The sequence below is a fragment of the Oryctolagus cuniculus genome, chromosome 14, assembly GCF_964237555.1.
Source record: "Oryctolagus cuniculus chromosome 14, mOryCun1.1, whole genome shotgun sequence".
NCBI lineage: Eukaryota > Metazoa > Chordata > Mammalia > Lagomorpha > Leporidae > Oryctolagus > Oryctolagus cuniculus.
In genome coordinates, this window is record NC_091445.1 from 62723724 (window position 1) to 62736382 (window position 12659).

Genomic DNA, 12659 nt, shown 5'->3' on the forward strand with positions numbered 1-12659 from the left:
TGATCTGGGACCACTGACCCACCAATGAAAGGCATTTAGAAGATAAGATACTCGGGGATTCCAAATACTCCCAAAGAAATATGCATCCAGAAAGTGTTACAAGCAGAATTCTTTTCCCATTTCCAGATACATACAAGTACAGTCTCAAAGAGCATGCTAAAAAAAAAAAAAAAAAAAAGAAAGAAAATCAACTTCTGAAGCCTGAATTCCCCCTAAGAAGGTATATAACTTACCAATACTTTGAATAAGAAACACAAATGATATTACATTCAGGATGTCAAAACTAAGAAACTAGCAATACAAATATAAACAATATCATTTATTATTATTACTTATTACATGCTATCAATAATCCACTGTTATCACAGAAATGTTAAGCATGAGAACTTTTCATCTTCAAGCTGAATCTAGCTATCACAGTTGAATATACCACAAATTAAAAAAATATATATATATACACACACACAGAAGTACATAGGCAGACATACACACACATACGCAGTTTCAAAGCAATAATGGAAAAATGCTGTATCATCATTTCTCCTATTTCTCCTGGTTAAACCAATTTAAACAAATAAGAAATTCTTACCCGTTGTAGCTTTAATCACTTCCTTAGGTTTTTCAGCTACTTGTATGGTTTTCAAACAATCTTGATCTTTGTTCCAAATGAAAAGTTCCCCTGTAGCAAGAACCCCAGCCAGCCAGGCATCTATTTCCAGAAATAAAATACAACTTTTATGATCTAATACTTCCATTAATATTACCCTAAATTATTAAAAATTAGTTAGCCTAGCCTTTTGAAAATATCTGTGTTACTTAACTGTTACTGGATGTTGTGAGGACAATAACATCCTTCAACAAAGGCTGCAGACTAGGAATTTTCTTCTTTGTCCTTCCTGATAGCAAATTAATTTCATTTATGAATTTATTATCCAAAAGAAAAACACCTTCATTTTCCTAAGAGAAGAAAAAGAAATGTGATAGACTTCAAAGAAATCCCAGAAGTTAATTCAACCTCGTCTAAATAAATTATTCTAGAAAGGAAAACAATATAATATTTTAAAAAGATTATACATTTGTACCACAAAGCATAAAATATTAAGGCTGATACCGTACAGTATCCTGAAGATCGTTCATTCTGTTTTAAATATCTCTTTTTAGAATTACCAGGTAAAATTATCTAATTTTTTAAAAGATTTTATTTATTTATTTGACAGGTAGAGTTACAGACAGAGAGAGAGAGAGAGAGAGAGAGAGAAAGGTCTTCCTTCCATTGGTTCACTCCCCAATTGGCCGCAATGGCCAGAGCTGCGCTGATCCGAAGCCAGGAGCCAAGTGCTTCCTCCTGGTCTCCCATGCGGGTGCAGGAGCCCAAGCACTTGGGCCATCCTCCACTGCCCTCCCGGGCACAGCAGAGAGCTGGACTGGAAGAGGAGCAACCGGGACTAGAACCCAGTGCCCATATGGGATGCCGGCACTGCAGGCAGAGGATTAACCCAGTGCGCCACGGCACTGGCCCCAATCTAATGGTCCGAGTCTCGAATGCTCCACTTCTGATCCAGCTCCTGCCACATTTGCCAGAGAAAGCAGTGGAGGATGGCCCAAGTGCTTGGGCCCCTGCACCCAATGTCGGAGACCCCAAAGAAGCTCCTGGTTCTTGGCTTCGGATCCACCCAGCTCTGGCCGCAGTGGCCATTTGGGGAGTTGCGGTAGAGCCCTTTGTCTTTTAATTAAACTTCTAACTGACATGACTAAAGTGGCAGAAGCCTTTCCAAAGTCAGAAAAATGGAGGAATCTGTCCTGGGAATTAAACGTGGTTGTTCCCTGCTTGTACAGGTATGTTCAATTGTAGTTACTATCTGCTCATATGTAACCATTTCCGGTTCTGCTTGCTAGTACAGAGCAAGAGTGTTAACCCTTGCCAGTAACTATGTACAAATGCACAGTATTGTATCCATGCCTGTGGCCACTATGTAACATTAGAATGTTCAATCAAATGTAACCATGTAACCATATAAGGGAGATTATAGAGGTTAAAACCATATCTAAGGAAATAGCTCTCTTTGTCCTGGGCTCAGGATGTTGGATAAGAAATTATACATATGATATAATGTAGGAGGTTAAGCCTCCACCTGCGGCACCAGCATCTCATATGGGCTGTCTGTGGCTTGATCTCTCTTTGACTTTAACAATACTACAAGGCAAGTTTTTAAACTATTTACTTTGTAGCAGGGATTTGGCACAGCTCTTAAACTACCACTTAAGATGCCACATCCCTACCAAAATGCCTGGGTTCAGGTCCCAACTCTGCTCGATTCCAACTTCCTGCTAATGAGTACCCTGGGAGGCGATACAAGTGCTTGGATCTCCAACAACCACGTGGAAGACCTGGACTGAGTTCCAGCCTCCCAGCTTCAGCTCACCACAGCCCTTGCTACGGCAGGCATTTGAGAAGCGAACAAGCAGATGGGAAATATTTCTATCTTCCTGCTTTTCAAATATATAAAAATTTTAAAAAGAAATTCAAATTATTCAAGTGTTTGGTGCGCTGGTTAAGATGCTGCTTGGGATGCCCACATTCCAAATCAGAGGGCCTGTATTTAAGTCCTGGAACTCCGCCCAATTCCAGCTTCCTAATATTGTGCACCCCGGGAAGCAGCAGGTGATAGCTTCAATAGTTGGGTCCCTGCCACCCACATGTGACACTTCGATTGAGTTCCCAGCTCTTGGCTTTGGCCTGGCCCTGCCCTAGCTATTGCAAGCAATCAAGGAGTGAAGCAGTAGAGAGGAGATCTCTTGTGTCTGTCTGCCTCTTTCTCTCTCTGGCTTTCAAATAAAATGAACTAATTTCTTTTTACAAATAAAAATTATCCAGAGGCTGGCATTGTGGTTTAGTGGGTTAACCCACCATATGCAATACCAGCTCCCAATATGGGCACCAATTTGAGTTCTGGCTGCTCCACTTTCAATCCAGCTCCCTGATAACACACCTGGGAATGTGGCAGAGGATGGTCCAAGTACTTGGGCCCCTCCACCTACATGGGAGATGGGGAAGAAGCTACTGTATTTGGCCTGGCCCCAGCCCAGGCCATTGCAGCCATTTGGAGAGTGAACCAGGGGATGAAATATTTATTTATCTCTTCCTCTGTATAACTCTGCCCTTCAAATAAATATCTTTTTTTTAAGATTTATTTATTTATTTGAAAGTCAGAGTTACACAGAGAGAGGAGAGGCAGAAGAAGAGGTCTTCCACCCGATGGTTCACTCCCCAATCAGCAGCTACAGCAGGAGCTGCGCCGATCTGAAGCCAGGAGTTTCTTCTGGGTCTCCCATGCGGGTGCAGGAGCCCAAGTACATGGGCCATCTTCTGCTTTCCCAGGTCATAACAGAGAGCTGGATTGGAAGTAGAGCAGCTGGGTCTCGAACCAGCGCCCATATGGGATGCCAGCACTGCAGGCTAGGGTGTTAACCCACTGTGCCACAACGCCAGCCCCAAAAATAAATAAATCTTTAAAAAGCAAAAACTTCATCCCATACCTACTAAACTGAAAATTTTGGGAGCAGGACCCAGCTGTCTTTTAAAAACCTCTCCAAGTGATTCTGATGCAACTTATGTTGAGAACACCTTTTCCAGGGGAAGTTAGCTGATGGTGTAATTTCTCACAGGAAATTAGATGAACACAATAATCATTATAAATTATAAGAGGATTTCCTACTTTCCTTCAGGTAAGGAATCCCCATACCCGGATTATTCACACACTGTGGTGCATTTCATCTCTCCCAGTTACCAGGGTACTTTACAACACACTCAGGAAAGCCACAAAAGGAGGAACAACGACTATTCCAGTAGGGCAAAGTTCAGATTAAATATTCCCTCTTGATAGATGCCATCCAACCTACTTAAACATGAAAAACAAATTTTTTGGGAAAGCAAAAGCATTCTTCCAGACAGACCACTTAACATTCTGGAAAGGCTAACTTGCTCAGTATAATCAAAACAAAACCCTGCTCAGTGGACCAGGGATCCTTCTAGAGATAATGCTTTATTTCCTTAAAACCACAGAACATTCCTGCATCTTACAGGCAAGCACACATTTAACATAAATTAAACTGGTATTGTCTGAAAACAGAAAAACATACCTGTCCCAACCAGGAGACTCGTGGCCAAGGCTTTTTCTGCTTGATACTTGTTGATATCAAAACTTCTAATTTTATCTCCATACTTGTTGTCAGTAGGGTAAAAACACTCACATGATGCTGTAAATGAACAATCATCAATAGCCCACATTCAGTTAGCTGACTATCTTAACTTAGAACTTTCATAACATTTGACAAATTACTTTTTCAACAGCTCGACTTCTTTTTTAAAGACACTGACAATGCATTCAACACCTCATTCTGAACAGGCCAAGCACATTTGCATTCTTGTGAAGTTGCTTCTTAGAAGATGAAAGCAAACATGAAGTAGGAAAGGATCTGGACAGGGTGTCCTTGTAATTTCTCAGTGTGGCAGACTGCACTGCCCAAAGATGGTCACAATACCTCCCATCAAACACTCTTACTGTGACTTTGGTACTTCTCCCATTGAGTGTTGTGCCCTATGCCTCCTCTCATAAAATTAAGAAGATGTCTGTGGCAATCTTGATTGACAGGGTGTAACAGAGCTGATGCCCTGCATTTTCCAAGGCTAAGTCCTACAAGGTAACACAGCTTGCTCCCTGGAATAACTCACAAAGCCTTCGCGCACTCTGCAAACATTCAAACCCCCCTGTTCCCAGAAGTGCTCCTATTAAGCAGCAGCTCTGCGGTGGGCCTCTGGGCAGCACCAGTTAAGATGCTGCTTGAGATACCTCAAATCCTATCAGGGTGCCTGGGTCCGATTCAAGCTTCCTGCTAATACACGTTTGGGTTTGCAGCCTATGAGGGAAACTGGGGCTCAATTTCAGGCTCCTGGTTTCAGACTGGCCCAGCCCCAACTGTTGCAGGCACTTAGGAAGTGAACCAGCAGCTGAAAGATCCTTTTTTTTTTTTTTTAATCTGACAGAGTTATAGACAGTGAGAGAGACAGAGAGAAAGGTCTTCCTTCTGTTGGTTCACTCCCCAGTGGCTGCTATGGCTGGCGCTGCGCCAATCCAAAGCCAGGAGCCAGGAGCTTCTTCCTGGTCTCCCATGCGGGTGCAGACGCCCAAACACCTGGGCCATCATCCACTGCCTTCCTGGGCCACAGCAGAGAGCTGGACTGGAAGAGGAGCAGCTGGGACTAGAACCCGGCACCCATATGGGATGCCGGCGCCACAGGTGGAGGATTAACCAAGCAAGCCACGGCGCCGGCCCCTGAAAGATTCCTTTCTATCTGCTTTTCAAATAAATAAGTTTTTTATGATCATGGAAGTATGGATATAAAAGATAAATTTATTGTGATAAAAAACTTTTTAAACACTTGATAGCTTTTAGTAACAGTTATGAACTTTTTGAGGATCCCTCAAAAGCACAGATCTCAAAAATACTCTGCACTAAAACAAAGTTACAATTCCCTTTGGCCTAATTCCACTGTGGACATTCAGCACAGCAGTGAAGCCCTGGCACGGGACACCCACCTCCTATATAACAGTACTTGGGTTCCCCATCTTGCTCAACTTCCGATTTTCGCTTCCTCCTCTGGCACACTCTGGGAGACGGCAGGTACTTGGGATCCTGCTTCCCACATGAGACACCGAGATTGGGTTCCAAGGCTCTGGTCTTCAGCCTGGTCCTGCCCCAGCTGTTGTGGGCATTTAGGGAGTGACCCAGCAGATGGGAGCTCTCTCTGCCTAACAAGTTAAATCGTAAAATAAAAGACCACATAGGCATACTTAAATATAACCGGTTTTTAAAGATTTACCTGTTTGAAAGGCAGCATTACTGAGACAGAGAAGCAAACACAAAAGAGAGACGGAGAATCTCTCATCCTTGGGTTCAATCCCCAGATGGCCACAAGGGTCAGGCGGAAGCCAGGAGCTTCATCTGGGCCTCCCACATGGGTGGAGGGGCCCAAGCATTCCAGCCATCTTCCGCTGCTTTTCCAGGCGCACTAGCAGGGAGCTGGATGGAAGTGGAGCAGCTGGGACTCCAAGGGGCATCCGCACCCAGACGGGATGCCTGGGCAACAGGTAGCAGCTCTACTGGCTAGACTGGACTCAAATACAACTTTCATAATTAAAATGTAACAAGCCTATCACTTCATCCTTTCATCTTTCAGCAGCCTAAAAACCGTGTCTCTTATGAAGCAAAGTTTATTTCTGCTACAGACTCAAGTGCCTCTCGAAACACTAAAGCTACTGATGGATAATAAACATCCAGAAACAAGTAAAATTAGTTAATGGAACGGGGGAAAACTCAATGACGCTTAAGGAATGCTAGGAAGAGTAAAAGAATACATCACACAGAGGAAATAAAAAAATACAATTTTGGGGGGAAACTCAGTTTCAAAAGAGTAATTCAAGTTCTGCGGTTGTCGCCTAATAAATCGCGCCCATTCCTTAGAGCTCGACTGATGACCAATGAGGGTCGTCCTCAGGGGCTTCCTGGAGACAAGCTCGCCGGTGTCATCCCTAGGGACCCGTGGGGGGGTGACCCGGACCCTGCGGGGGGAGGCTAGGCAGCCCGCTGGGCTCTGGGGCACCCTGGAGCGCGGCGGAACTGGCCCCCGGGCACGCCTGCCCGAGGGCGACCCCTCGGGGCTCCGAGGCTCGGTCGGTCTGCAGGGGCGGCGGCGGCGCACAGCTCCCAGGAGACTACGGATGGGCAGGGCGCGGCGGACGGCGCGGGAAGAGGGAGGCTGCGGACAAGCACGGCAGAAGGCCGTATCGGGAAACCGAGGCTGCTCAGGACCGGACGGCGTGGGGAGGAGGCCAGGAGCACCGGGGACAGAAACCTGCGGGCAGTTACCTCCTCAGGCGCCAAGTCCGCCCCACGCCCGGAAACCGCGGCAAGCAGACGGGTGAGCCACGGAGCCCGGCGCCCCGACGCGAGCCTGCGCCCTGACGACCGCGGAGGGCGGGGAGCAGCGCCGACGCCGCTAGGGCGCCTGCGCAGGGCGGCCGGAAGCGCGGGCGGGAAGCTAGCGCGCCGCTGTTCCCGCCTCCCTCCGGTACCCTGGCGCTCCCAGAGCCCCGCGCCGGGCCCGCCTTAAGTGTTCGCCAGGCTCAGCAGGGAGCCGTGTAATGGGTACTGCACGGAGAGTCACTTCCCTGGCAGAGTGACCTACTCTTGATTCTCACTCTGCCTCCTCTTCTCACGTCTTTGTTGCTGCCCCGGCTTTGGAAGGCATTGCCTTTACCTGTCGCTAGGCCAACCATGTAAATTGTCCTGCCCTCTCCATGGTAGTTCTGTTTTGTTGGTTTATCCTAGCAAACCAGGTAGATCTTCTTGCTACATCAGCTGTGCGCAGTGCGATGAAGGGGCAGCTGGGACACCAGCTTCTCAGCGCCATTTATCTCAGATTACAGAATTGATGTGGTTCATGTCCCAACCGAAATCATCAACTAGTGTGCGAAGCAGAAAAATTTAGAAGAAATCTCAACTTTCCCCCACAATTCTGGGTTCCCATTTCTAAATCTTAAGATGTGGAAGTAATGAAATACCTGTTAGGGGGAAGGGACCCCCCACTGTACATTCAGCTAAGGTTTTTGATTCAGCTAAGGTTTTTGTTTTTTACCCCACTCTGAGGCCTCCTTTACAGGGACTCCATACCTGACTGTCTCGGAGACTTCATCAAAACTTAGCATCCCGTTTTAACCATATCCTATACCCCCCTCCTCCTTTTTTTTTTTTTTTTTTTTTTTTAAGATTTGTTTTGTTTATTTTTTGAAAGTTACAGAGAAAGGTGGAGCCAGAAAGACAGGTCTTCCATGCACTGGTTCACCCCCAAGTTGGCCACAACAGCTGGAGCTGCGCCGATCCAAAGCCAGGAGCCAGGAGGTTCTTCCGGGTCTCCCATGTGGGTGCAGGGGCCCAAGGACTTGGGCCATCTTCTACTGCTATCCGAGGCCATAGCAGAGAGCTGGATCGGAAGTAGAGCAGCCAAAACTCAAACCGGTACCCATATAGGTTGCCAGCACTATAGACCTGCTATGTCACAGCACCGGCCCCATATCCTATCTCTTTTGAAAGTTTTCTGCCTGGCTGTTGCATGCAACCACAGGACCTGCCAGATACAACTGCTAGCTTGAGCTTGAGCTCATCAAACCCAAAAATATAAATTAAACAACACAAAAAACCTCCCTCTGAGCCTTCTGCAGCTGCTGTGTCGTGAGGCACAGCCCCTCCTCTGTGAAATAAACTTTGCCACTTAATTATTGCTAACCAGTCTTGGCTGTCCCACATACCTTGGCCTGCTGAATAGCTGCTCATTTTGTGGCATGTGGCCATCAGAGTAAGAATAGTCTGTGTAATTCTGGAGTTGGCTGCTCCCTAACTTTAGTCTTTAAAAATGCAGTGGGGTGAAAGGCTGGTGCTGTGGCATAGTACAACCACACGGGAGACCCAGATGAAACTCCTGGCTCCCAGCTTCCAACCAGCCCATGAGCTGGGCTTTGGCAGCCATTTGGGGATTGAACCTACAGATATAAGATTTCTATGTCCTCTCTATCTGTAACTCTGACTTTCAAATACATAAATAAGTCCTTAAAAATAAAAAAATTTTTAAAAGTGGGAGGGTGAACAGTTAGCAGTCAGGCTAACCCCCTGCATGGGCAGTCTCTCAGCCAAGTACAAGATCACCCACATAGAACCAATCCTTTCATACAAGTACCTTATGAGGGCATGCCCACCACAATGTCCTAAGGACCTCCTAGCAAACTCACCATTGGGACACCAAAATTGGATTAAGTTTCCACTCTCATGGGAGCATCATTTTGATTTTGGGATTTACTCTGCATGACCTCTGGAGTCAAACCCTATTCAAACCATAAGAGTGACTAAAATTTGCTAAAATAAAAATTATTGAACACCTCTAAAGTGTGAGTGATATGTCATAGTGATGCTAAGCATAAAAAGAGGAAGACAGTTTTGTCCCCATTCAAAAGATTCATGGGACGAGTGTTTGGCTTAGCAGTAAGGAGACTGGAACGTCTACTGCATCCCATATCAGTACCTGTGAGTGAGTCTCGGCTCTTCTCCCAATTCCAGTTTCCTGCTAATGTACAACCTGGGAGACAGCAGATGAAGGTTCAATTACTTGAGTCTCCACTCCCTTGTGGGAGATCTACCTGGAGTTCCCAGCTCCTAGCTTTGGCCTGGCCCAGTCCCAGCTGTTATGGGCATTTGGGAAGTGAAACAGGGGGTGGAGAGATCTCTGCCTCTGCTGTATGCCTTTCGAAAATGAATTCAGGGCTGGCGCCACAGCTCACTAGGCTAATCCTCTGCCTTGCAGCGCCAGCACACTGGGTTCTAGTCCCGGTCGGGGCACCGGATTCTGTCCCGGTTGCCCCTCTTCCAGGCCAGCTCTCTGCTGTGGCCAGGGAGTGCAGTGGAGGATGGCCCAAGTCCTTGGGCTCTGCACCCCATGGGAGACCAGGATAAGTACCTGGCTCCTGCCATCGGATCGGCGCGGTGCGCCGGCTGCGGCGACCATTGGAGAGTGAACCAAAAAACGGCAAAAGGAAGACCTTTCTGTCTGTCTCTCTCTCTCTCACTGTCCACTCTGCCTGTCAAAAAAAAAAATGAATTCAAATAGATTCATGGACATTTATATTACAGTTCAATCACCAATGCCCAGACTGCAATATTCTCTGGTGCAACTTCTCTCTCTGGGATATAGGGAGATAAGAAACATCTCAAGTAGGCTTTAAAGAAGAGGAGTAGTTAAATTGGAAGCACATCCATCTGGTGATACCTGTAGCCTTCCAGGTGGAGCCATCTATTAAGTTCATTAGACTTATAGATGAGAAGCCCAATGTGAAAGCCGAGCATCAACCTCCTCTTCACCTGCTCTGTGCTTTTTAAGGCCACCTGTCTTTAACATACAATGAAGATTTTCTTAACAACATGAGTAGATTCTGAGAAATGCATTGTTATGTGACTTTTATAAATTCTGAGAAATGCAATTAGGTGATTTCATTGTGGTGTGAACATCACAGTGTACGTACAAGAACTTAGGTGGTGTCAATCATTTGCCCCATAAGGCTCCTTGATAAAAATCAAGAGACAGTAAAGGAGAGGTCTGAGGCTACAACCAGCTTAACAGGGCATAGCATTTTCCAGCAAACCCAGTTGTTTGTAAGTAGAAGGAATACCCACTAGACTAATAAGTATAGTAAACACATAAGCCAGCAACATAGTGATTTATCAAGGTTTGTGTACTGTAGGTATTTGTGTTAGCATTTCCTTCAAGTAGTAGTAACATTCTAGTTAGAACAGGCCACAAGAGAAGTTCTTATTGGAAATTCGAAGGTCAGAAGTGAAGCAGCAGCGGTTTTACAACTCACACGTGCAGCCATATAGATGGCCCCTGTACACTAGCCTTCCTTGTTGCTGTGAGACAGCGGTAGGATTTGCAGCTGCACCTACTTCCCTCTGATTCTCTTTCAGAGTCTCCAACTCCTGGCAGGTGTAAATATTTAGCTCCATGAGAAAGACGCTAAGCTTCTGCAGGACAGCAATACCACCAAGGGCAGAAGCAATAAGGACTAATGTGTAGGGGCTGGCATTGTGGCACAGCACGTAAAGCCACCGCCTGCAGTGCCAGCATCTCATATGGGTGATGGTTCGAGTCCCGGCTGTTCCTCTTCTGATCCAGCTCTCTGCTATGGCCTGGGAAAGCAGTGGAAGATGGCCCATATCCTTGGGCCACTGCACCCGTGTGGGAGACCCAGAAGAAGCTCCTGGCTCCTGGCTTCAGATCAGCACAACTGCGGCCATTGGGGCCATTTGGGGAGTGAGCCAGAGGATGGACAACCTCTCTCTCTCTGCCTCTCTTTCTCTCTGTGTGTAACTCTGACTTTCAAATAAATAAATAAATCTTAAAAAAAAAAAAAAGAACTAATGTGTGTATTAGTCTGCCATCATGAGCTCTAGCTCATTCCTGTGGGTCCCAGGCCATCCTTACTCTCTTTCAATCTACAGCATCTTCCCTTGCTGCCTGTCAACTTCAAGTTCCAGCATCTAATGCAAAGAAAATAGCCTAACAGAGACTGCTTGAACTAGCTTTCCTGACCACATGAGGTCAAATCTCTGTAAACACACAGACATACCCGCCCTTTCTAATGCTATCTTCCCTTTGAATCCTGACTGATATAAATACTATTCAATGTCACAAAATGTAACAAACATAATAAAATTATTTCCCAAATGTTCTATTAAGAGATCATCTTTGGGGTATAGTGTGGTGGTACAATGGGGTAAACCACCACCTGCCATGCTGGCATCCCTTCTCAGAGTGCTAATTCAAATCCCAGCTACTCAGCTTCCAATCCAGCTCCCTACTAATGCACCTGGGAAAGCAGTGGAAGATGGAGCAATTACTTAGACCCCTGCCACCCACATGGGGATCTAAAAGGAGTTCCAGGCTCCTTGGCTTCAGCCTCGCCCAGCCTCAACCTTTGCAGCCATTGGGAAGTTAACCAGCAGATGGAAGATCTTTCTCTCTTTCTCTCTTTCTGTCACTCTGCCTTTCAAATAATTTTTAAAGTGTTAAAAAATATTTCATCTTTGTTAAAGTAGCAAAAAGATTACAGACATCTTAGTCCTTACACTCTCACATTCACCATGCAGAAAAGACAGGTGTATTCCCTCAACCCAAGCTTTGCTCTGATTAGAACAACTCAAGTCACATATGACCTTGGTCAATCAGTGTGGCCTAAAGAGAACAATGTGCTGATTGGTTTAGGCCCCACCTAAAGACCATTTATAAACTGATCACCATGACAAGATAAAGTGCATTGCCTAATCCCAGACGCTCCCTGTCACCTGAAATGCAGCTATTGTAAGTGTGTCAGGTGGAAGGTCACACAGTTAGACAATAATACCTGCCCAGAAGTCACTTTGACAGACAGCCCTTGGGATTCAATAGAGACTATTAAGCTGAATCACACACTCAGCTGGAATTTCCTGAGTGGTCAGAGACAAAGGACTTTATTTCTCCTGGCAAACGCTGTGGCTCCATACATCATTGCCATAGGAGAGCATCACCCCCTGATTTCTCTTCCCAGGCTGTGCTTAAGAAACTGGACGCAGGGGCCGGCGCTGTAGTGCAGCAGGTTAATGCCCTGGCCTGAAGCGCCGGCATCCCATACGGGCACTGGTTCTAGTTACAGCTGCTCCTCTTCTGATCCAGCTCTCTGCTATGACCTGGGAATGTAGTAGAAGATGGCCCAAGCCCTTGGGCCCCTGCACATGCTTGGGAGACCTGGAGGAAGCTCCTGGCTCCTGGCTTCAGATCAGCACAGCTCTGTCCATTGCAGCCATCTGGGGAGTGAACCAGCAGATGGAAGACCTCTCTCTCTGCCTCTCCTCTCTCTGTGTAACTCTGACTTTCAGATAAATAAATAAATCTTAAAAAAAAAAAAAAGAAAGAAACTGGACACAAAGTAGTCAGATAGGAAACTATGCACAGATGCCCTGATAATTTACCAAGTCACTGGTGCCTATCTTATCTTTAGACAAGTGTAGTGGTATTATTA

General features: G+C 46.0%; 1 protein-coding gene across 7 annotated transcripts in view; it reads right to left on the minus strand.

Annotated features, from left to right (window-relative positions):
- Positions 1-7055, minus strand: part of CPLANE1 (ciliogenesis and planar polarity effector complex subunit 1) — a 133848-nt gene extending 126793 nt beyond the window's left edge. For 5 of the 7 annotated variants that reach the window (XM_070056644.1, XM_070056646.1, XM_051853813.2 and 2 more), the window contains exons 1-5: positions 5882-6272; positions 4141-4257; positions 822-957; positions 590-709; positions 1-156 (exon numbers count right to left, since the gene is read on the minus strand). The exon at positions 1-156 is cut by the window's left edge and continues 77 nt beyond it. In XM_070056644.1, the coding sequence (XP_069912745.1) occupies positions 1-156; positions 590-709; positions 822-957; positions 4141-4257; positions 5882-5947 (595 nt within the window). In that variant the 5' untranslated portion in view covers positions 5948-6272. Of the gene's footprint in view, positions 157-589; positions 710-821; positions 958-4140; positions 4258-5597; positions 5738-5881; positions 6273-6927 lie in introns of those variants that run through there. The other 2 variants (XM_051853812.2, XM_070056645.1) reach the window with 2 other exon arrangements.
- Between the last annotated feature and the right edge of the window lie 5604 nt (positions 7056-12659).